Source organism: Acipenser ruthenus, chromosome 17 (assembly GCF_902713425.1).
Source record: "Acipenser ruthenus chromosome 17, fAciRut3.2 maternal haplotype, whole genome shotgun sequence".
NCBI lineage: Eukaryota > Metazoa > Chordata > Actinopteri > Acipenseriformes > Acipenseridae > Acipenser > Acipenser ruthenus.
Window position 1 is genome coordinate 12,496,377 of NC_081205.1, and position 22,658 is coordinate 12,519,034.

Sequence of the window (22,658 nt, forward strand, 5' to 3'; positions counted from 1 at the left end):
TGAAGAGCCCGAACAGATTGCACCAGAATTACCCAGAAGAAATAACATGGTGCATTTAAGAGCCTTCAAATGTCCCCTCAGAGTGATTTATTAGGAGCTTTTTAACATCAATATTTAGTTTTCTTTGTGGAAACAAAACTGTTGTTAACTTAGCACGATGGTAAGTGCTTTGTGAATAGCCTGGACTAGCACTCCTTTACAGGGGGCAGTTACAGTGTTACCTGTGCTAATAAGAGGGAATGAGATTTATTTTGATAAGCCTGGACTAGCAGTCCTTTATAGCGGGTATAGTGATAATGTTGGGAGTGCTAATGAGAAGTAAGAGAATGGATTTTAAAGTTGTGGTTAGTCCTTTAAAGAGTCAGTGATCATGTTTCTTGTGCTCCATAAGAGTTCATGTATATACCTTCCACCCCGCAGGTGTCTGGGGATGAGTTCTTTGCAGAGGTGGCCAGAGACATTCTGAGCTACGTCTCCCGAGACCTGAGTGACCAGGTAAGCGATGGGGCCGATTCACACTCTGCACTGAAACCAGCCAGGGACTGAGCGGGGAAACAAAAACCAAAGACTCGAACCCCTGGCTAGAACTGAATGTCAGGATTACTGCAACAGCTTCTAGGGTCTGAAGACATCATGACTAAAGTCACTGTGTAGTTCCAATATTCTGGGACTCGAGAGTTTTCTTATTACCATGTTACACACCACAGCAATGCCATCAGACCTTAAATAACATTGCATTAAAAACTCTCTCTCTCTGTTCATGTCTAAATTGTGCACACATACTTATCAACCGTCAAGGATTTGTTGATTGAAAATACCCCAAAAAAGAAATAATTATCTTTTTTTTTACAATTTGTATTTTGTATACGGGTAAGGTTACTATATATCCTATTTGAACAAAGCCTGACACGGAGATGGTGTTTTATCATGGTCTTTTACTCTGTATTATAGTATTTGTACCCCAAATAGCTTGTTTTTAGAAATAAGAAGCCTCACGTTTCCTCACAGTCGAATGAGAGGTTCTGTCCATGTAATACCTCTCTTGCGCCCCCTGCAGTCAGGTGGTTTCTACAGCGCGGAGGATGCTGACTCATTCCCCACTGCCGGGGCCCCGAAGAAGAAAGAGGGGGCCTTCTGCGTGTGGACTGAACAACAAATCAGAGAGCTGCTCCCCCAGCCTGTTACCGGGGCGACCGGCGGAGCCACTCAGGCAGATATCTTCATCCATCACTACGGAGTGAAGGAGCAGGGCAACGTGAGGCCGGAGCAGGTGGGAAGGTCCTTCAACAGCATGTATCTGAATATCAAGCCAGCTGCCTTGACACACATTACTGCGGTGTGCCATGGTAAAAGCACATATCAGAGATAGAACTTCCTCTCCTGTTGCGAGATTCAGGGAGTGACTCCGAACACGTACATTGTTCTGGAACACTCCAACGAAAAATCTTATCTCAACTTATATAAACTTATATCTCCAAAGATAAAACTTAATCATTGGATGTTCAAAGATAAGTCTCTAGACCATTGATCTGTACTGGATCCACTAAAAACTATTGAACTAAATCTGCAAAATCACAAACAAAAATCCATGCACTCAGAGTTCCAAGTATGTTAAAACATGGTCTCATCCAGCAAGCATCTATATTCATGATAATGAAGTGATATCTGGTACCGTGCTTGGTTAAAGAAAGTTCCCACTTTTCATGTTTCACTTCCCAGGTCATTTTACTCTAGCAGTGTCTTTAGGGTCCAACTACTTCACTTGTCAGTCAATAAATGAATCAGCTGGTTGGTTAATGACAGGAAAGAAGGGGGTGGGGACATTCTGAAATGAAGTACAGGACTACCTGAAACTAAAGTTTGCAAACACAGCATTCTTTAACCTAGTGTGGCACCGGATCTGTAAATAAACCGACCTGAAGAAACACAGGCCACGACTCTGTAGTAGAATGGATTTTATCAACAAATGTTATTATTGTGTTGATCCCCATGCCTCTCTAGAGTTAGTACATCTACAGTCCAGGGGAGTCAATGCAAAGTCCTCATGTGTGTGTTTTGTTTGTGTGTGTGTGTGTGTGACTGTGTATGTGGTGTTGGTCGTGGTGTGTGTGTGTTTGTGTTGGTGGTTGTGTGTGTCTGTGTGTCTGTGTGTGTGTTGTTGTTGGTGGTGGTGGTGGTGTGTGTGTTAATGGTGGTGTGTTTTGTTGGTCATGGTGTGTGTGTGTGTTTTGTTGGTCATGGTGTGTGTGTGTTTTGTTGGTCATGGTGGTTGTGGTGTGTGTGTGTTGGTGGTGTGTGTGTGTTTTGTTGGTCATGGTGTGTCTGTGCATGCGTGTCTGTGTGTGTGTGTGTGTGTGGTTGTTGGTGGTGGTGGTGTGTTATGTCGGTCATGTGTGTGTGTGTTGTTGGTGGTGGTGGTGTGTTATGTCGGTCATGGTGTCTGTGTGTGTGTGTGCGTGCGTGCGTGCGTGCGTGCGTGCATGCGTGTGTGTGTGTTGGTGGTGTGTTATGTCGGTCGTGTGTGTGTGTTGGTGGTGGTGGTGTGTGTGTGTTGTTGGTGGTGGTGTGTTATGTCGGTCTTGGTGTGTGTTTGTGTGTGTGTGTGTGTGTGTGTTGGTGGTGGTGGTGGTGTGTTATGTCGGTCTTGGTGTGTGTTTGAGTGTTATGTCGGTCATTGTGTGTGTGTGTGTGTGTGTGTGTGTGTTATGTCGGTCATTGTGTGTGTGTGTGTGTGTGTGTGTGTGTGTGTGTTGGTGATGGTGGTGTGTGTGTTGTTGGTGGTGGTGGTGTGTGTGTGTTATTGGTGGTGGTGGTGTGTTATGTCGGTCATGGTGTGTGTGTGTGTTGGTGGTGGTGGTTGTGTGTTGTTGGTGGTGGTGGTGGTGGTGAGTTGGTGGTGGTGTGTATGTGTGTTTTGTTGGTCATGGTGTGTGTTTGAGTGTTATGTCGGTCATTGTGTGTGTGTGTGTGTGTGTGTGTGTTGGTGATGGTGGTGTGTGTGTTGTTGGTGGTGGTGGTGTGTTATGTCGGTCATTGTGTGTGTGTGTGTGATGGTGGTGTGTGTGTTGTTGGTGGTGGTGGTGGTGTGTTATGTCGGTCTTGGTGTGTGTTTGAGTGTTATGTCGGTCTTGGTGTGTGTTTGAGTGTCATGTCGGTGTGTGTGTGTGTTGTTGGTGGTGGTGGTGTGTGTGTTGTTGGTGGTGGTGGTGTGTTATGTCGGTCATGGTGTGTGTGTGTGTGTGTGTGTGTGTGTGTGTGTGTTGGTGATGGTGGTGTGTGTGTTGTTGGTGGTGTGTTATGTCGGTCATGGTGTGTGTGTGTTGGTGGTGCTGTGTGTGTGTTTTGTTGGTCATGGTGTGTGTTTGAGTGTTATGTCGGTCATTGTGTGTGTGTGTGTGTTGGTGATGGTGGTGTGTGTGTTGTTGGTGGTGGTGGTGTGTTATGTCGGTCATGGTGTGTGTGTGTGTGTGTGTGTGTGTTGTTGGTGGTGGTGGTGGTGTGTGTGTGTTATTGGTGGTGGTGGTGTGTTATGTCGGTCATGGTGTGTGTGTGTGTGTGTGTGTGTGTGTGTGTGTGTGTGTGTGTTGGTGATGGTGGTGTGTGTGTTGTTGGTGGTGGTGGTGTGTGTGTGTTATTGGTGGTGGTGGTGTGTTATGTCGGTCATGGTGTGTGTGTGTGTGTGTGTGTGTGTGTGTGTGTGTTGTTGGTGGTGGTGGTGTGTGTGTGTTATTGGTGGTGGTGTGTTATGTCGGTCATGGTGTGTGTGTGTGTGTGTGTGTGTGTGTGTGTGTGTGTGTGTGTTGGTGATGGTGGTGGTGGTGTGTGTGTGTTATTGGTGGTGGTGGTGGTGTGTTATGTCGGTCATGGTGTGTGTGTGTTGGTGGTGGTGGTTGTGTGTTGGTGGTGGTGGTGGTGGTGGTGAGTTGGTGGTGGTGTGTATGTGTGTTTTGTTGGTCATGGTGTGTGTTTGTGTGTTATGTCGGTCATGGTGTGTGTGTGTGTGTTGCAGGACCCTCATGGGGAGCTCGCCGGTCAGAACGTGCTGATTGTCCGTTACTCTCTGGAGGTGACCGCTGCTCACTTCGACCTGAGCGTGCCGCTGCTGAAGGAGGTCCTGAGCGGGTGCAGACAACGCCTAGCGGAGGTGAGACGGGAGCGGCCCGCAGCCCATCTGGACAGCAAGATGATAGCCGCCTGGAACGGTAAGAAGAGAGAGGATTCAAAAGCAGACCCTTGCTGAACTGACACGCACCTACATTTCATTTAGAAATGAACAAAACCCTTTTATTAGAAACTAAACTGACTGTAGTACTACAATTCATTAGAACAGTTCTAACATACTGAGAATGAAATAATATCAAGGGAAATGCAGTAAAGTACTTACCAAAGATACACTAACTCTCAAAAAATAGATAGTGAAATTGTGCTTCACATCACAATTGAGGCCACTTCTTTAAAGTCCTGATTGGCAATGAAAAGTCACCTTCAATGTTAAGGCCACTCCTGTATTCAGTATTAAGGCCATCATCAGCAGTCCCAAACATATCAAACCTATTATGTTCACATTATGTTTGATCTGTAGTGGCTTGAATAGTGAGATTTAACTATAAACTATATATCTATCTATTGAAAATAATAATGTTTGACTTCTGATGTCATTTGAATTTGATGTGTGTTATCATTTTTCTGTAAATCTACTTTTACCTGGCTTTTAACTTGCTTTGAGCTTGTCTAGAGACTCTAAGTGCCAGGACTGAATGAGAAAGTTCTGTTTAGGTCCAGCACTTGGGAACTCCAGACAGGCTCAAAGCAAGTTTAAAGCAGTGAAAAGGTTGATTTACAGAAAGAATATTAGAACAACAAAACCCAGAAGCACTCAGAAAGATTGCAAACACCATAACACAGTCAGAGAAAAGAAAAGCCATTAACATGACATTGGAAGCCAATTACTCAATAAGCAGTTTGTTTCTAACCCCCCCGGGCTCTGCTTCCCACTGGCTGTACTCACTGACCCCCCCCCCCCCCCCCCCCCTTCCGGGGCTCTGCTTCCCACTGGCTGTACTCACTGACCCCCCCCCCCCCCATCCCCGGGCTCTGCTTCCCACTGGCTGTACTCACTGACCCCCCCCCCCCTCCCCGGGCTCTGCTTCCCACTGGCTGTAGTCACTGACCCCCCCCCTCCCCGGGCTCTGCTTCCCACTGGTTGTACTCACTGATGCCCCCCCCCACCCCCCCGCTCTGCAATGGGAATCTTATTCTTTAAATTACGGAGTTGAGGGATGAGCTGGTTGCCTCATAACCCTTGTGAAGACACTGAGATTTATTACATTCACATTTTCTTTGCACAGTAATCTCCTTCCAACTATGCATTTACCACAGTTAACAATGGTTTGCATGCTTTTAAGTTTGCTTTACCATAGCTCTTTTTGCTGTACCATGCATTCACTATGCTAGCTTACACTTTGCTAGGCTTTTACTATGGGAACAATTTTAATAAGGGGTGTATCAAATGGCTACCAAACAACTTTGACATCTTTGAGTCTTTACAAAAGGAACCTTGTGTTTCATAAAACTTTTCCTAGTCTCCTGGTTTAGAATGAGCTTGTATAGACCACGAATGGCTGAGACTCCCCTCTGTTGGTGGCCTGTGTTCCACGGCACTCAGTCTTTCTGAACTGCAGTGACCGCATGGGGCTCATGCTGCTTGTTCAACTCCCGCCAGCGCATTATAATGTTGGCACGCTGCATCTGAAACTCACACACCACCTGAGACACGGCATTTTGAGAATGCTAATTCAATGCAATTAACTAGTCCTGCTGCTGCTCTCGGATTTGCAACAGAGCCTCGTTCAGCAAGGAACTCCTGGTTCATTAGTCAGCTTCTTTTCAAACTCTTGCTGGCTCTGACTCACTTCTGAGCATTTTTACAGGTGGGTCACAATGTAGCACACTGTACTGCATTCATTTCCCTTGCTTTTGTGAGGGGATTGCAATCATTCTCGGGGGTTCTAGGTTCTGTTGCTCCAGTATTGACCTTTGAACTCACAGACACTTAACAAGCTCAAAGCCAGGTAAAGGCAGATTTAGAGAAAAATTGTAATAAATCACTATTGGAAATACATAAGAAGAATGACAGTGCATCCTTTGTGATTTTATTCCTGGCAGCAATAATTCATTCACAATGTAACTTTAAACACTCAAAGTCGATATTTATACAATGCTTGTGAGTGTAAAACTCTCCCCCCCCCCTTTCGCTTATAAATCTTTCATGGCTGTACTGAAAATACTGACAAAAGATGTAATATTTTATCCATTGATCACCTAGACTATGGGGTTGATAAGCCTCTGCTGAATTTTTTAAGAGCATTTCATGGCACAGGGGAGACACCCTGACATTACACCTGACCGTAAGGCGGGGATGCAATCCAGGGAAATTCTCTGCTGTAAAGTGTTCTTCAAAAAAAAAAAAAAATCCTTTAGTGTCTAAAGCTTAAAGAACAGCTAGGGATGGGTCTGAAATCTCCTCTTAACTAATGAACTGAAATCTCTTAGCTAATGAATTTATACCTGCTCTTAACTAATGAATTGAAATATCATCTTAACTAATGAACTGAAATCTCTTAGCTAATGAATTGAAATCTCCTCTTAACTGATTAATTGAAATATCATCTTAACTAATGAACGGAAATCTCTTAGCTAATGAATTGAAATCTCCTCTTAACTAATGAATTGAAATCTCTTCTTAGCTAATGAATTGAAATCTCTTCTTAGCTAATGAATTGAAATCTCTTCTTAGCTAATGAATTGAAATCTCTTCTTAGCTAATGAATTGAAATCTCCTCTTAACTAATGAATTGAAATCTCATCATAACCACTAACCTGTCTCCCTTCAGCACCCAAAGTAGATGAACTGGCTGGTATATTCCCTCGCCGTTTACACTTCCTTTGAATTGATCATAACACGGTTTGACATTGCGTCTCTATTTTGTTAAAGATGCAGGTTGCCCTTGACGTCAGTTATGGTTCTTACATTTTTGTTGGTTTTGTTACTTGGTTTGATATTGAGGCTGTTGTCACAATAGGTTTGTTGAAGTCACTAAGAATGACACACAAAGTCTGAGACCGAGAAACAAGCCCAGCAAATTACTTTCTCGCCTTTTGATCTTTTAAAAGTGAAGAATGGATCATCTTGGTTTTTAATTTAGTGTTCGACAGTAGAAGCCGCCATATGTCTGAGAGATGAAATGCTCTGCAGAATAGACAATTACCCTTGACATGCATAAACTCTGTTTTTTAAAAAAGAAGAATCATCCTTTAAACTCTGCCAGGGACAGAAGGTTTGCATTACCGTGGAATTGGTAGCCAAGAGAATATGAACTTTAAAGGAAGACTTTATACTGCAACTCAGCCGGGATGACACTGTAATAAAAGCAACTCCACAGCATAGCGTAGACAGTGCAGGAAGGGATGTAACTTGATCTGCATTTTCAGAATCCAGTCCAACCCTTTTAATACCGCGTCAAAGGGACTGAGCAGAAATTGTGACAATGCATCAATAACCTGGTAAAATGAGCCTTAAAACACAGACACGTTTTCATACAACGAATATGAACTCAGATAGCTATTGCTTTGATTACATTTGTGTTCTTTAATAGAATGTCTTTTCAGTATATAGTCTATTACTAGGACATTGTAATACTTGCAACTTACTTGCATATAAACCACCCAATTTTATTATTTGATGTTATGTGGGGAGGAAATAGTTTTACCTCTGTTAAATGTGAGTGATATTAACCAGAGTGTGGTAATGACCAAAGTGATATTATAGGGAGTTTGTATTTCCCTTTTCTTACAATGTAAATATATAGAGTACATATGTGTAAGCGATCCTGATTGGACATGTGACAATCTATGTGTTATATTCACTGCAGTGTTTTCTCAGATTACATTAACAGTTTGATGCTGTGTGTTTGGAAAGTCGACAGGATTAATCTGAGAGATGAGGGTGCTTTGTTGATGATGTGTGTGTGTGTGTGTGAAGCTGTGTCTCTGGGGCTCATTGCTAAGGTGGCTTTTCAAAGTTCTGTTTACACCAGAAGCTGTCCCTGGCTTTCAGTTGTGAGGTTCCGATACTCCTCTGGAAATGGCAGGTTAGGGATTAAACCAATACTTTCTTTTGCAACAAAGCAGACACTGTGAGGCTGTTTGCAGTGCGAGGCTGGATCAACGCTGTGGTTGCCCTGGGATACAGCTCACTACATTACATCCAACACTGAAACAGTTAGCATAAACACTTGGACTGTCTGTACACTGCCCTCCCGCAAATACTGACACAGATTAAATGGAGAACGACTGGGGCGAAGCAGGCTTGGGATAGTGGAGGTAGGCATATGACTGCCTGTCTCATGTCACACTTAAGTGTTTTGCATATATCTAGAGAACCACTTGTCCAATTGTGATGAAACTTGCTATGAACCTTTGGCTATTGAGTGTATCGATGTCTGGGAATATTTGGATACTGCTGTCTTTCCATCTGTTAAAATCGCAGTACTATACGATTTGGAATCCCAATTAAGGATGTTACATTCTGTTTAATTAACATACTGGGAATGTTTGTAACCAATCATGAAAACCACTAGAAGAAGCTCTCCATTAGAGAGCTGTTACACGTGGTTCCCCTGCTGAAGGTCTGTGTGTCTGTGTGCTTGTGGCTCCCCTGGTGTATCTGTGTGTCTGTGTGCTTGTGGTTCCCCTGGTGTATCTGTGTGTGTGTGTGCTTGTGGTTTCCCTGGTGAAGCTCTATGTATCTGTGTGCTTGTGGCTCCCCTGGTGTATCTGTGTGCTTGTGGTTTCCCTCCTTAAGGTTTGTGTGTCTGTGTGCTTGTGGCTCACCTGGTGTATCTGTGTGCTTGTAGCTCCTCTGGTGAAGCTCTGTGTGCTTGTGTGTCCCCTGGTGAAGCTCTGTGTGTCTGTGTGCTTGTGGCTCCCCTGGTGAAGCTCTGTGTGTCTGTGTGCTTGTGGCTCCCCTAGTGAAGCTCTGTGTGTCTGTGTGCTTGTGCCTCCACTGGTGAAACTCTGTGTGTCTGTGTGCTTGTGTCTCCCCTGGTGAAGCTCTGTGTGTCTGTGTGCTTGTGGCTTCCCTGGTGAAGCTCTGTGTGTCTGTGTGCTTGTGTGTCCCTTGGTGAAGCTCTGTGTGTCTGTGTGCTTGTGGGTCCCCCTGGTGCAGCTCTGTGTGTCTGTGTGCTTGTGTGTCCCCTGGTGAAGCTCTGTGTGTCTATGTGCTTGTGGGTCCCCCTGGTGAAGCTCTGTGTGTCTATGTGCTTGTGGCTCCTCTGGTGAAGCTCTGTGTGTCTATGTGCTTGTGGCTCCCCTGGTGCAGCTCTGTGTGTCTGTGTGCTTGTGGCTCCCCTGGTGAAGCTCTGTGTGTCTATGTGCTTGTGGGTCCCTGTGACAAAGACGGCCGGAGTGGGTGGCGTCAGACCAGAAAGGAATAAACAGACAGACGGTGGTGATGAGAAGCTGAGTGCAAATGGTAGCAGGTTTAAACAGAACGCAAAACAGGACACGGCACTTACGCCAAAATAAATATATAAACAAAACGGACTAAACAGTAAACAGACAAACGGTGAGTGAAGCAAAACAAACGTTATAATCTTTCTTTCTTTCTTTCCCCTCTCTCTTGCAACCACTCACGAACACCCAACCCTGAGTGAGTCAAACGTGCATCTATATATACTGTTGTGCTGGGATTCAATTACTAATTAATTATTCACTTGAATCCCAGCACGTGAATTAATTCTGTGCAACCCCGTGCTCACATACTATACTTTAAATGCACGTGAAGTGATAGTGCAATCCCGTGCCTAAATATAATTATACAATTTAAATACTCGTGCTGCACACACCCATTTATATCCCGTGTACCAACTACAATACACCAACGTTTAACACACCACACGCAACATACAACATATAACACACACATGCACACAGGGGCGGGGCACATTGCCACAGTCCCCCTGGTGAAGCTCTGTGTGTCTGTGTGCTTGTGGCTCCCCTGGTGAAGCTCTGTGTGTCTGTGTGCTTGTGGGTCTCCCTGGTGAAGCTCTGTGTGCCTGTGTGCTTGTGGCTCCCCTGGTGAAGCTCTGTGTGTCTGTGTGCTTGTGGCTCCCCTGGTGAAGCTCTGTGTGTCTGTGTGCTTGTGTGTCCCCTGGTGAAGTTCTGTGTGCTTGTGTGTCCCCTGGTGAAGCTCTGTGTGTCTATGTGCTTGTGTGTCCCCTGGTGAAGCTCTGTGTGCTTGTGGCTCCCATGGTGAAGCTCTGTGTGTTTGTGGCTCCCCTGGTGAAGCTCTGTGTGTCTATGTGCTTGTGTGTCCCCTGGTGAAGCTCTGTGTGCTTGTGGCTCCCCTGGTGAAGCTCTGTGTGTCTGTGTGCTTGTGGGTCCCCCTGGTGCAGCTCTGTGTGTCTGTGTGCTTGTGTGTCCCCTGGTGAAGCTCTGTTTGCTTGTGGCTCCCCTGGTGAAGCTCTGTGTGTCTGTGCTCATGTTTCAGGTCTGATGGTGTCAGGGTTTGCCCGGGTGGGAGCTGTGCTGGGTGAGAAGGTGTTCATCGAGCGAGCGGAGAAGGCAGCGCACTTCCTCAGGGATCACCTGTTTGATGCAGCCAGTGGGAAGATGCTCCGCTCCTGCTACCGAGGAGAGGAGATGGGGGTAGAGCAAATGTGAGTATGATAAATTATCAGTGATGTGCCCCTTTTTCACTCCGTTATACCCCTTGCAAAAATATTCCAGAAACTGTACCTTTTGTGCAAACATGTATTTCAATTTAAGCATGCTCTCTGGTACTACATCTGGTTAAAGACAGTTCTCAGTTTGCTTGCATTGCCTGAAGTCTGTTACTGCTTCACTTCCTAGATCATTTCATGTCAGCAGTGTCTTCAGGGTGAAAACATCTTACTGCTGCAAAGCATGTCAGTCAGTAAGGGAAGCAGCTGGAGCATATATGGTGGCTGTCTGACAGACAGTCGCAGTCAGACACTTAGTGCCTATAGAAAGTCTACACCCCCTTTCAAAATGTTCACCTTTTGTTGCCTTATAGCCTGGAATTAAAATGCATTAAAATAGTATTTTTATTCATTGATCTACACATCCTACCCCACAACTTCCAAGTGAAAAAAATATTCTAGAAATTTGTAGAAAATTAATAAAAAAACAAAAACTGAAATAGCTTGGTTGGCTAAGTGTCCACCCCCCTTGTAATAGCAATCCTAAATTAGCTCAGGTGTAACCAATCGCCTTCAAAATCACACACCAAGTTAAGTGGCCTCCACCGGTGTTAAATTGTAGTGATTCACATGATTTCAGGATCAATTCAGCAGTTCCTGTAGGTTCCCTCTGCTGGGTAGTGCATTTCAAAACAAAGACTCAACCATGAGCAATAAGGAGCTTTCAAAAGAACTCTGGGACAAAGTTGTTGAAAGGCACAGATCAGGGGATGGGTATAAAAAAATATCAAAGGCCTTGAATATCCCTTGGAGCACGGTTAAGACGATTATTAAGAAGTGGAAGGTGTATGGCACCACCAAGACCCTGCCTAGATAAGGCCGTCCCTCCAAACTGGATGACCGAGCAAGAAGGAGACTGATCAGAGAGGCTACCAAGAGGTCAATGGCAACTTTGCAAGAGCTACAGACTTTAATGGCCAAGACTGGTCAGAGTGTGCATGTGACAACAATATCCCAAGCACTCCACAAATCTGGCCTGTATTTTACTCAAGAAAGACCACCTTGAATCCCATTTTAAGTATGCAAAAAAACACTCAGGAGATTCTGTAGCCATGTGGCAAAAAGTTTTGTGGTCTGACGAAACTAAAATGGAACTTTTTGGCCTAAATTCAAAGCGTTATGTTTGGCACAAACCCAACACAGCGCATCACCCAAAGAACACCATCCCTACTGTGAAGCATGGTGGTGGCAGCATCATGTTATGGGGATGTTTCTTATCGGTAGGGACTGGGGCTCTTGTCAGGATAGAAGGGAAAATGAATGGAGCAAAGTACAGTGAAGTCCTTGAGGAAAACCTGCTGCCCTCTGCAAGAAAGTTGAAACTGGTACGGAAGTTCACCTTTCAGCATGACAACGACCCAAAGCACACAGCCAAATCTACACTGGAGTGGCTAAGGAACAAAAAGGTAAATGTCCTTAAGTGGCCCAGTCAGAGCCGCGACCTAAATCCAATCGAAAATTTATGGCATTACTTGAAGATTGCTGTCCATCAACGCTCCTCAAGGAACTTGACAGAGAACTTTAACAGTTTTGTAAAGAAGAATGGTCAAATATTGCCAAATCTAGGTGTGCAAAGTTGGTAGAGACCTATCCCAACAGACTCACAGCTGGAATTGCTGCCAAAGGGGGTGGAGACTTATCCAATTATGATCATTCAGTTTTGTATTTTTAATATATAATCTTTTTCTCAATAAAACCTTTTTTTCCATTTAACAGTGTGGAGTATGGTGTGTATATAAGTGGAAAAAAATCATCATTTAAATGCATTAAATTCTGAGGCACTGACAACAAAATGTGAAAAAAAGTTCAAGGGGGTGTAGACTTTCTATAGGCACTGTATATTTTAACAAATATCTAAAGAACTGCCTGTCTTGTGAAACCTGCTAAGGATATCAGGATAATCCTTAGCAAATGATTGAGTGTTATCATAATCTGGGGGTCTGTCTGTATGTCACACTTACATTTTTAAATATGTCTAAAGATCCTCTTATCCTATTGTGATGAAGCTTGAAGTGTTGTAATCCGGGGGTATATGGAAGCACCCTGTTTGCCAATTTTAAATTTACATGCAGTGGATAGAGGTCATGGCAATCTACTTTTTCGTGTTACTGATGGTCCGGTTTTGGAATTGATTCATCTGTTCCAATACTTGTTGTAGAGTCAAGTATTTCAGGTTTAACTAGACTAGAGGGTTCAACTGTTAGGGGAAACTGCTAAATGAAATTAGCAGTGTGTTTTTGTATTGAGTGTTACATAATTATTTATTTGCTTACCAAATCTCCAATGTATTGTTGTTCAATTGTTATAAAACAGAATACTGAATGAACCCACACAGCCTGGGTGAGTCTCTGTTCTCTATAATGATGTGTAACAGGGGTTTTGTTGTGGGTGTCACTGAATGATGAGAGAGAGACAGAGGGATGCAGTTGACAACGCCACTCAGTCGTCCAGGTTCTATTCAAATAAACATAAAATTGCAGTGACAGGTGGCTGCCACTAGGGTACCAGCAATGATAGTGCAGGAGGACATACAAAGACGCGGTGTAATCAAAATAATAACTCAAAAAATGCAAAACTAAACAGTGGGAAAACAGCTAAAAAACAAAAGTTTGCCAAACACTGGCTTAGCGCTGCTCCCACTAAAAGGGTCCCGCTCCGGAACTCTGTGACACACTAAAATAAATTATTGTGGGATCTAAGTCCCCAAAATGAATCCCTACACAGTTCACTCACCCTGGCTCTCCACACAGTTGTGAGGCTGTACGCTTGCTGGAACTAGAACAAGAAAAACTGGCTCCCAGCTCCTTTTGTATACCATGTGGCTGGGCTTAATTGATCATCAATTAGTTAATTAAGCCCCAGCGACATTCCACACATGGATTTGGCAGAGATGGGTTTAACCCCATCCCTGCCAAACTTAAATTCAAAACTTTTCAACTTTATTTACAAAACCAAAAACCAGCCAAATCTAGTACACACTTAATTTAAATATTTTTGTAAACTTTACATATACACAACAATACATTATTTACACGTGCAGGGCTTTTGCCCTGCCACATGATGAATAATTCAGAACTTATGGTCTGACATTTTTAAATACAGAATACAGCACTGTCTGCTATTGGCTGAGTAAAATGACATCATCACTGTTGTGACATCGTCACTTGTTTTCTCTGTATCCATAGTGATGAGTGATGTCATAATGCCACTTTTAGTCTAGAGAGCAGTGGTAGTTTGTTGAAGAGGTAAATACTATTCATCTTTCAGTAAGGGATAAACCATGGTAAGTGTTGAATCAGTAAAATAATCCACCGTTTCGAGTGCCGTTAGGCATGAGACACTGTGGATTATTTTACCGATTCAACACTTACCGTGGTTTATCCCATTTGAAACATTTCTTCCTAATTGGCAATTGTTCAATAATGAGAGTAGAACTCTAATTTGGTCATTGACATTAATATTAATAGGCTACATTGTGTATGAGTTTGCTGGTGTGCCGTCATGAGTTCCGAGTCTGAACCTGAAATCCCATTGACACAGACAACATATTGTGTTATAAGTGAAGACAGCAACGAGGACTTTGTTTTAAATTTAGACCATGAAGGTGGCATTAGAAAAATAAGAAGAATGAAAAAAACAAAGGAGAAAGTGGAAAGTAAGCGCTTTGCTGCACCTAAAATGAATGAAGAAGTTAATATCTTTGCAAGCGATCGATTTTCTGGAAGTACTCGCGCACAATGTAAATGGGCTGTGAATCTGTATGGTTTGGTTAAATGAAAGGAATTGAAAAGCTGACTTTATATCTGAGATATGTGTGATTTAGTCAATATGGATAATGCTACTTTGTCATACAGCCTTAGCTGTTTGTGACAGAAGTAAGAAGATGTAACGGACAGGAGTACTGTGGTAATTCACTATACAAACTTGTAATGTGTATACAGCATTTTCTAAGACTGCAGGGACGCACTTTAAGTTTGTTAAATGACCCAGAGTTTGAAAGTTTTCGCAGTGTTCTTGATGGGAAAATGAAACGTTTGGCCAAATCAGGAGTTGGTTTGCATAAAAAGAACGCTAAAATTATTTCCGTAGCACAAGAAAATATATTGTACTGTACTGTGTGCTGAAATTGGAAATCAATTATGTTTAAACGGTATAAAAGTATAGCTAATTGTTATTATAATTGCTGCTTATTAAAAAAAACACGCTTTTTTTGTGAATTGTTTGTGACTGGTTTGTTCACGAATCCCCAGTTTTCTGTGGATTCGAAGCTCAAAGTGTGAATTTGTTTATCAACAATACATCTGATACATTCAAAGCCACACTGCCACTTTAGTTAGACGATTCGTAGATATAATCCACTGAAAGATCAAAGGGTGACGTCACAGAAATGTTTTAACTGCTGTTAAGGGGCTCAGAAAATTCATAGTTCAAAACCATAGTTTATATTTGTAATGGTTATAGTTTATATTTGTAATGGTTATATTTGTAATGGTTATACAAATGTAAAAATGAAGGGAAACATTTTGAAGTAGTTTATGTACATGCTAATGTTAACTGTGAAATCTTGGATTACAAACTGTTTTTATAATGATAAAAAACATTGATGCAGACTTCATGTTGAAACATTTGTTAAATGAGCTGTTTTCTTACTTATGCTTTTATACAATGCAGTCCTTTTTTCATCCCTCCCTGTCAATGGTGGTATAATGGAGGCTCTTGTAAAAAAACAAAACAATCTGTATGGTGTAGAAATCTGCAGGTGGCCAAACAGAATACACCTGTTATTGTGTCATCGAAGTCTAAAATGATTACTTTATTACACCAATTAAAACATCAGTCAGATGTGATAACGAAACACTGCTGATTAACTTGTGTTTAACGTTATGATTTTCCTGACATTTAGCAGTTGACACATGAGCTGTTTCAATAGAAACTTATCCATGTTTCCTTGCTTCTTCAGGCTGCATGGTTTTGATAACGCTTCTGTAAACTTTCGCAGAGGTGCCCTGGTCAAGCAGAAAAATCCTGCAGCCTGGAGGTACATTGTTGAGATGCGTACGTGGTATTGACAGAGCACTTTATCAGTTGTAACATAGCTCTGTGCGGACTGACAGAGCTGCTGAGCTGAGCTGACAGGGGAGCCATCCTGACCGACAGAGCTGCTGCTGACGGAGCATGTTTTGGATTTCATTGCGCCGTGCGGTGGGGTTAAAGATCGGAGCAGAGGTGGCTGCACTTGAGGGGAAGGTTTGGTGGCAGAGCAATTGAGTAGAACCTAAGATTTCCATTACATGAGAGCAGGTGTTAAAACTTCCAACATAGCTTATTTTACTGTAAACTAATGTGATCCATCTGCGTTTCCTTCCATCTGATGATGAAGATATCCTTCTGCCTGGTGTTGATGACTGAAGTGTAAAGTCTGGTTCACACTGGGCATATGATTCAGATGGATGCTACGATTGAACGCAGGCTGTAGTTCACACTGAACGATCTTCTCTCTGCGTTTGTTCATTGATTGGTTTAAAAAAGACAACACTCTTCTGGAGGTTCAGGGAGTCGTTCACACAGCCGCATTTAACTTATACACTATAGAACCGCAGTGCCTCTTTTTTATAAACAGCTGAGCCAAAAAAATAAAAAAATAATTATTGTGTGATTGACAGCAAATGCCACCATTCAGTTTCATGGTAAAATCACTGATATTCACTCAGACTTTGTTGAGCTGACCCGCTCAATTTAAGCATCCCGCTTTCAGTAAACACTGTACATAGGCTGCTGAGAGACACACATTAAACACGGTTTAAATTCCTGAGTTGTTCGTTTTCATTCTGATTGTTTATCTGTTTATTTATGGTACCGTACATGCTTAATTATTAGTTCTTTAGACATTTTCCACTACATCTATACAAGTATAATTTATTTAAAATAATAAACGGTAAATTGTATTTTACTTGTAAAATTCTAAAGGAAAGAGAAAGGTGTGTGATTGGTTGAACGCGAGTGACGTCACCAACTTGACGCTGAGAAGTTGAAATCTACCAACTCATATGCAGCGTGTACGATTTGAACGCAAGGTGGCGTAGCGACCATCTGAATCGTATGTTCAGTGTGAACCAGCCTTAATGCTGGCTCCAGGGATCAGCCTATTTTACCTCCCTGGTGCATCAGGACACACAACGACTACAATGCTGGCTCCAGGGATCAACCACAGTGCGGCCTCCCTAGCGCATGAGCATGACAACCGTCTGGACTGAGCTGAGTACGGTACTTCTCTGGGGTCTTCAAGTGGGCACCTTCCATCCTTGGTGTTTCGTTGACTAGCCCACAACACCTCAAGAGAGCTAGACAGTGAATTTGAACTGAATTCACAACCCTTCCTCCATAACAAAATCAACAGTTTTGTACAGAGAATTTAATTTGTTATGTGGCTTGGCAAAACTTGGTGTTCATTACACTAATTAGAATGATTGATCTTTTCCCAACGAACAGGAGCACGGAATGGAATGGGACGATGCTAGAAATAACCAGTTAGACGTCTGAAATCCTTCTTTTTAGTAGTTGTTTAAAATCTGATCACAGTAGTTAATCCATATTATAGATTTGCTTTCTTTACATGGCTGATCCTGGTTTTCTTACTTTACTCTTAATATGCTCCCTGTCACACTCAAGTTGAACCTTTTAACAGAACACTTTGTATTGTGTGGTTAATGAATCGTTACACTACCATGGATCAGCAAACCATTGTTTCATTGCATTGCCTCTTCACTGAATCAGTCACCTTATGGAAGCTTAGGTTTGGAAGATGTCAGAAGCAATTCTTACGATTGCTTTTACCAGCTACTAAAAGTCGTTGTTTTGAAGTTGTTTTTTCTCTAGAATGCTGCCAGATTGACTAATTTATTAGAAAATGCATTTTTTTCTTCTTTTTTCCTCTTATCTCCTGCCATGTGAAGCTGCACTGCCTGCTCTTTGTGGAAGTGCAGCAACTTCCATTCCCTCCCTCTGCAGCTGTCATTTACCATTCCCATCTTCCTGCGAGACCCAGCTCCAAGCAGAATCTCTCCCATCTCTCTCCCTCGCTTTTTCACTCATCTCACATTATTAAAAGGGTTTTGTATCGCAACTCTTAAATACTACTATTATTATTGTTGCTGTTGTTGATTTGTTATTACTGCTACTACTACTACTATTTATTATTAATAATAATAATAATAATAATAATAATAATAATACATTTTGATGTTTTGGCATATTAATATGTACAGTTGGCCTGTCCCTCATGGTATAGGTGGTAAGAGTGTCCTCTTATCAGTACTTTGGATGGACAAGAGGACTGCAAAGTGACTGAGCGGCTTCCTAATGCAAAAGGTTACGAAAACTTGTGTGGATATAACTTATAGAGAATGTTTAATATAACGGGCTCCGCGCGCGGAATGAGAAGCCGTTCAAACAGAAAACACAGTCTTAACTTTGTGACCCCAGCTCTCGCTCCCCTGAAACAAGGACATGGTTCTCTTGCATGCTAAACCTCCTGCTTATTCCCCTTCAGTTAGTATTGGGATTGCTTAACAATACAGAGTGACAGTGTTTGTTGCCCATTTTGCCCCTGAACGGTGTGCAGAAGGTTTTAATGAGCACTCACGAGAGAAGCAGTGTGCCAGTATGTGTCCCAGTCCTTCAAAATACATTATTCTAATTTATATTGAAGTCCACTTAAAACACTTCCCATGTCATCATCTTAGGTTGTTTTTAACCATCATCTTAAGTACCAATCCTATCTTAACCCATTAAGTGCCAGTGTCCTCATGTGAGACAGGCTACTTTGTCATTTTTTGGAGCATTTTTTAACTGGCATCTGCCTGTTATTTACATTTTCTCTTTAAATATATTGTTATGATAAGTTACTCTAATTTTGGTAACTGCAAAAGTTAAGTCTAAATGTAACTGTTAATTCCCTCAGGTGCTTTTATGATGCCTCAATATAAAATAAGAAACTGGAGCCTAAAAGCTGATCCTCACGGAGCAGTGTTCAAAACCACATGGCAACCACGCTGCGTTGTCAAGATGGTGGAAGGCATGCGTATGCAAACGGTGGGGTAAGGGGAAGTTGTGTGTTTTTTTTTGAAAAACTGTGAATTTTCAACACCAGACCTCACAGCCAAAGGAAATGTTGAGACTGGACACTGCATATGGTACGGTAAGCATGTCATAAAGATCGTGAAATGATTACCCCCTCAAGCACTAAAGTTTGCCAAGATGATCTATTTTTTTGTGTTTTCTATCAGTTTGTATTTTTTAAAACGCATCTAAGTGAGATTTTAGTAGTTTCAAACGTGTCATTGTAACAAAGAAATCTTAAGTTCCACAAGCTCCAGGCTAGTGTCACTGGAAGTACACCCCATCACCTTTAAGTCTAGATCTAACCCCAGACAATGCAATATTGAAGAATAAGAAGATCATGTGGTATTTTAGCTTCACCAAAGTGGCCATAAGCAATGCTCGAAAGCATGAGAAATGCAACTTAAAAAATCTGCCAAAAATCCAAAATATGCAGATTTTTGGATTCTTGTAGATCTCATCAACATTAACACAAAAATATATCTGGATGATTTTTTTTTTTTGTCGCCCCCACCCCGTTCCCCCCCGTCCCCTTGAGTTATTTCGGCCTAAATTCAAATTTCAGAGGGGGTTAATGACCAGTGAGGGGACTTGAAACCAAAAGTGTTTCACAACATTTGGAAGAGTGGTCCCTAAGGTTCTTACAGCAATACTAACATTTTAGGACCTGCATTCCCTACAGGGTAAAGGGTTGGGCTGAAGTTCAAATAAAACTCACTTACCCCTCGTCTGGCAACTTGCCAAAAGTGAGTTTGGTGCTACACATGAAGGTAGTGACTAAGTTGAACCCAGGGTGATTTTTTCTGGTCAGGGTCACTTTTTCACTTTAGGTTGACCTTTGCCAGGTCACAGCTCAAAGGGGAAATTAAAATAATTAAAATATTAGCATTTCTGAAGCCAGCGGGCCCGAAAACCCCCAGGTGAATTTTTCTAGAAAAGTCTGAGACAGTTGGCAAAAAAATGTCCCTTTTCTGGTTGAGCTGGTGTGGAATGACCCTTCTTTTAATATGTGGTTACCCTTCAATGTGAGCATCAGTATCATTATCTTCTCTGTAATACAATTTTCAATACAAAATATGTTTGGTAGTGGATGTATTCTTCGATTTATTTATTGTACTATAATTATACAAAGAGAAGTACCTTTGCATTAAAATACTTTTCAACACCGGGATTCAATACTATGATCTCAAGCTAAGACTTTATAGCGATTGAGGTACGTGGAGAGTGTGGCTTGTTGCTGAGGTGTTAATGGTGAGCTAACTGGCCTGACCTGCACTGAAGCAGCCACAGTGCTGGATCCCATTGCATTGTTGTATTATGTATTTTTATCAAGGATTTTAAAAGGGGAAGCAGCTTGTGTGTACTTCAATTGCAGTTACTCAAGTACAGAGAACTCTGGTGCTTTTTCCTTGGAGTTCCCGAGCTGGTTTTCAGTTCTAGTCACCTGCCATAGATATATGTAACCAAGACTAGATCAAAGTGTCTTCATAGAAGTAAGAGCAGCGCCATCTAGTGATCAGCCACTTTGGAAACAAGTTTCCTTTAGTTTTGCCAGCAATACACTGCTGGGACTGGTGCTTACTAATCTAGCCTACATTGCATATGTCTGTAGAATACAAGTAGAACTGAAGAGCAGCTCAGTAATATAATATATGCGTAATATTTGAATAATTACAGTAAGAACTGCTCGGAAGGATTGCAAAAGGGAACAGTACAAAAATCAGCTTGATTTGCTCCCACTTAGTCTCACCTGTCCTTCCTTTTTGCATTCTTTCCCTGTCTGCCCTCCCCTTTTTTTCATTGCTTCATTTTTCCCTTCTTCCCCCTCACTTCTTCCCTCTCCTCTCTTTCTCTCGTTGCAAATGACCCAGGAAGTGCAAATGTAACAGATATCCTGAGAATAACCATAGACACTGAGAACTTTCTTTAACGTAAAGTAGTAGGTTAAGATAGTAGATAAAATATGTTTGCCATACCATGTGTTTCTTTCAGAACTGCACATCTGAGACCTATGTAGCTAATGGAAGTGCACCACATGTTAGATTTATGGAATTATTTTGTTGGCTACAATCACTTTAACAGTAACGCATTAACAAAAGCCTCCCATACCTATAATAAAGTCTTGAATACATCAGTGCAAGAACGTGCTGGTTCGAGTTACCTTGACTTGTTAGCGATGTCTGAACTGTTGGCACAGACTTCAAAACCAGTTTCAAATGAGCTCCTGTGGGTCAAGGTGAATATTGTAATGACTGTTTCCTGCAGTGATGGAAGTGCGTGCCAGTTAGGTGTTCTTTTACTTTATGAGATTTTCAAAGGGACCACACTGCTGCTTGAGCGTTAGGCTATTAGAGCTGGTTCTTATTCAGCGCTTAATGAGGAGTAGAGACCGTGGTGCCTGTCCTCATGCAACACTGCAGTCAGCACCGTGGACAGCTCTCACTGCCTGTCCTCACTCGACACTGCAGTCAGAACCGTGGACAGCTCTCGCTGCCTGTCCTCACTCAACACTGCAGTCAGCACCGTAGACAGCTCTCACTGTCTGTCCTCACGCGACACTGCAGTCAGCACCGTGGACAGCTCTCGCTGCCTGTCCTCACGCGACACTGCAGTCAGCACCGTGGACAGCTCTCGCTGCCTGTCCTCACTCGACACTGCAGTCAGCACTGTGGGCAGCTCTCGCTACCTGTCCTCACGTGACACTGTAGTCAGCACCGTGGACAGCTCTCACTGTGCCTGCAGAAAGGATATCTTCAGGTAGCGTTTAGAGTTTGTCCACTGTGTATCTGTCACCTCTAGTCCAAACCAGGAATTGCCCTCTCATTACTGAAAAAAAATACATACACCCCAGATTAGGATACGCCAATAACTTCTTAGCAAGTTTCATCACACACAAGTGCTTTTCTAGATATATGTGAACATATACAAATACCCAGAGTGCTGTACAGCATGCTAGTACCATTCATCGCATCATCCTTATTCGTTTTTTGAATGATACTATTGTGTTGTTGCAACACTTGATGTATCTATTTACTCCAAATCGCCATTAGCTGCACAGTTTCTTTCAAAAAGGAAATGTACCCAAAAGAATAATAACTCAGACTTTTTATTTAGGGGCTGTAAGTAGTCTTAGCTTGTTTCTTATTGTTGTTTTACGTTGTATTTGGTGTTTTTTCCTTTCAGAAAAAGAAATTGATGAATACATTTGAGGGTAAATAGCTTTGAGAATCTAGTCAAGCAAATAACCATTTTGCTTTGTGCTTCATACTTCAAATGTACAAGGGTTGTGTCTTTGATCTTCTGAGATGTCATAAATGATCTTATTATTCTGGTTACAGTATTGCCAGGTAAGTGCATCTGTTTCCAGCAGCGTGCTTCTGAAAGCAGGGCCTAAAATCTATATTGTGTCTCATTAGAGTTTACTCCTACATTAATTTCCATATTTTAAAGCCATTTGGTTGTAAAATGCAGAAACAAATTTGAATTTGAACTTTGTTAAAAAAAAAAAGTTGAAATCTTCACCAAGACTTTTTAAAATACTTTTTTTTTTTTTTTACTATTTACATTGTGGCCTTTGGGGCCACAGAGGAAGTTGTGACAATGTGGCAACTCTATATCTGATTATAGTCTCTGTTTCTCTCTCTCTCTCTCTCTCTCTCTCTCTCTCTCTCTCTCTGTGACTGACTCCTTTTCTCCCTTAGTGAGGTTTTGTCCCCCAGTACCTGTCTAAGCCCCTTGTTTGTTGAGGCCTGAGGTGGG

At 42.2% G+C, this 22,658-nt stretch overlaps 1 protein-coding gene across 4 annotated transcripts in view; it reads left to right on the top strand.

Annotated features, from left to right (window-relative positions):
* Positions 1–22,658, top strand: part of spata20 (spermatogenesis associated 20) — a 146,755-nt gene that overhangs the window by 12,650 nt on the left and 111,447 nt on the right. For all 4 annotated transcript variants that reach the window (XM_058989986.1, XM_034039619.3, XM_034039620.3 and 1 more), the window contains 4 exons: positions 421–495; positions 1,058–1,270; positions 4,010–4,202; positions 10,550–10,718. In XM_058989986.1, coding sequence (XP_058845969.1) covers positions 421–495; positions 1,058–1,270; positions 4,010–4,202; positions 10,550–10,718 — 650 coding nt within the window. The remainder of the gene's footprint in view (positions 1–420; positions 496–1,057; positions 1,271–4,009; positions 4,203–10,549; positions 10,719–22,658) is intronic.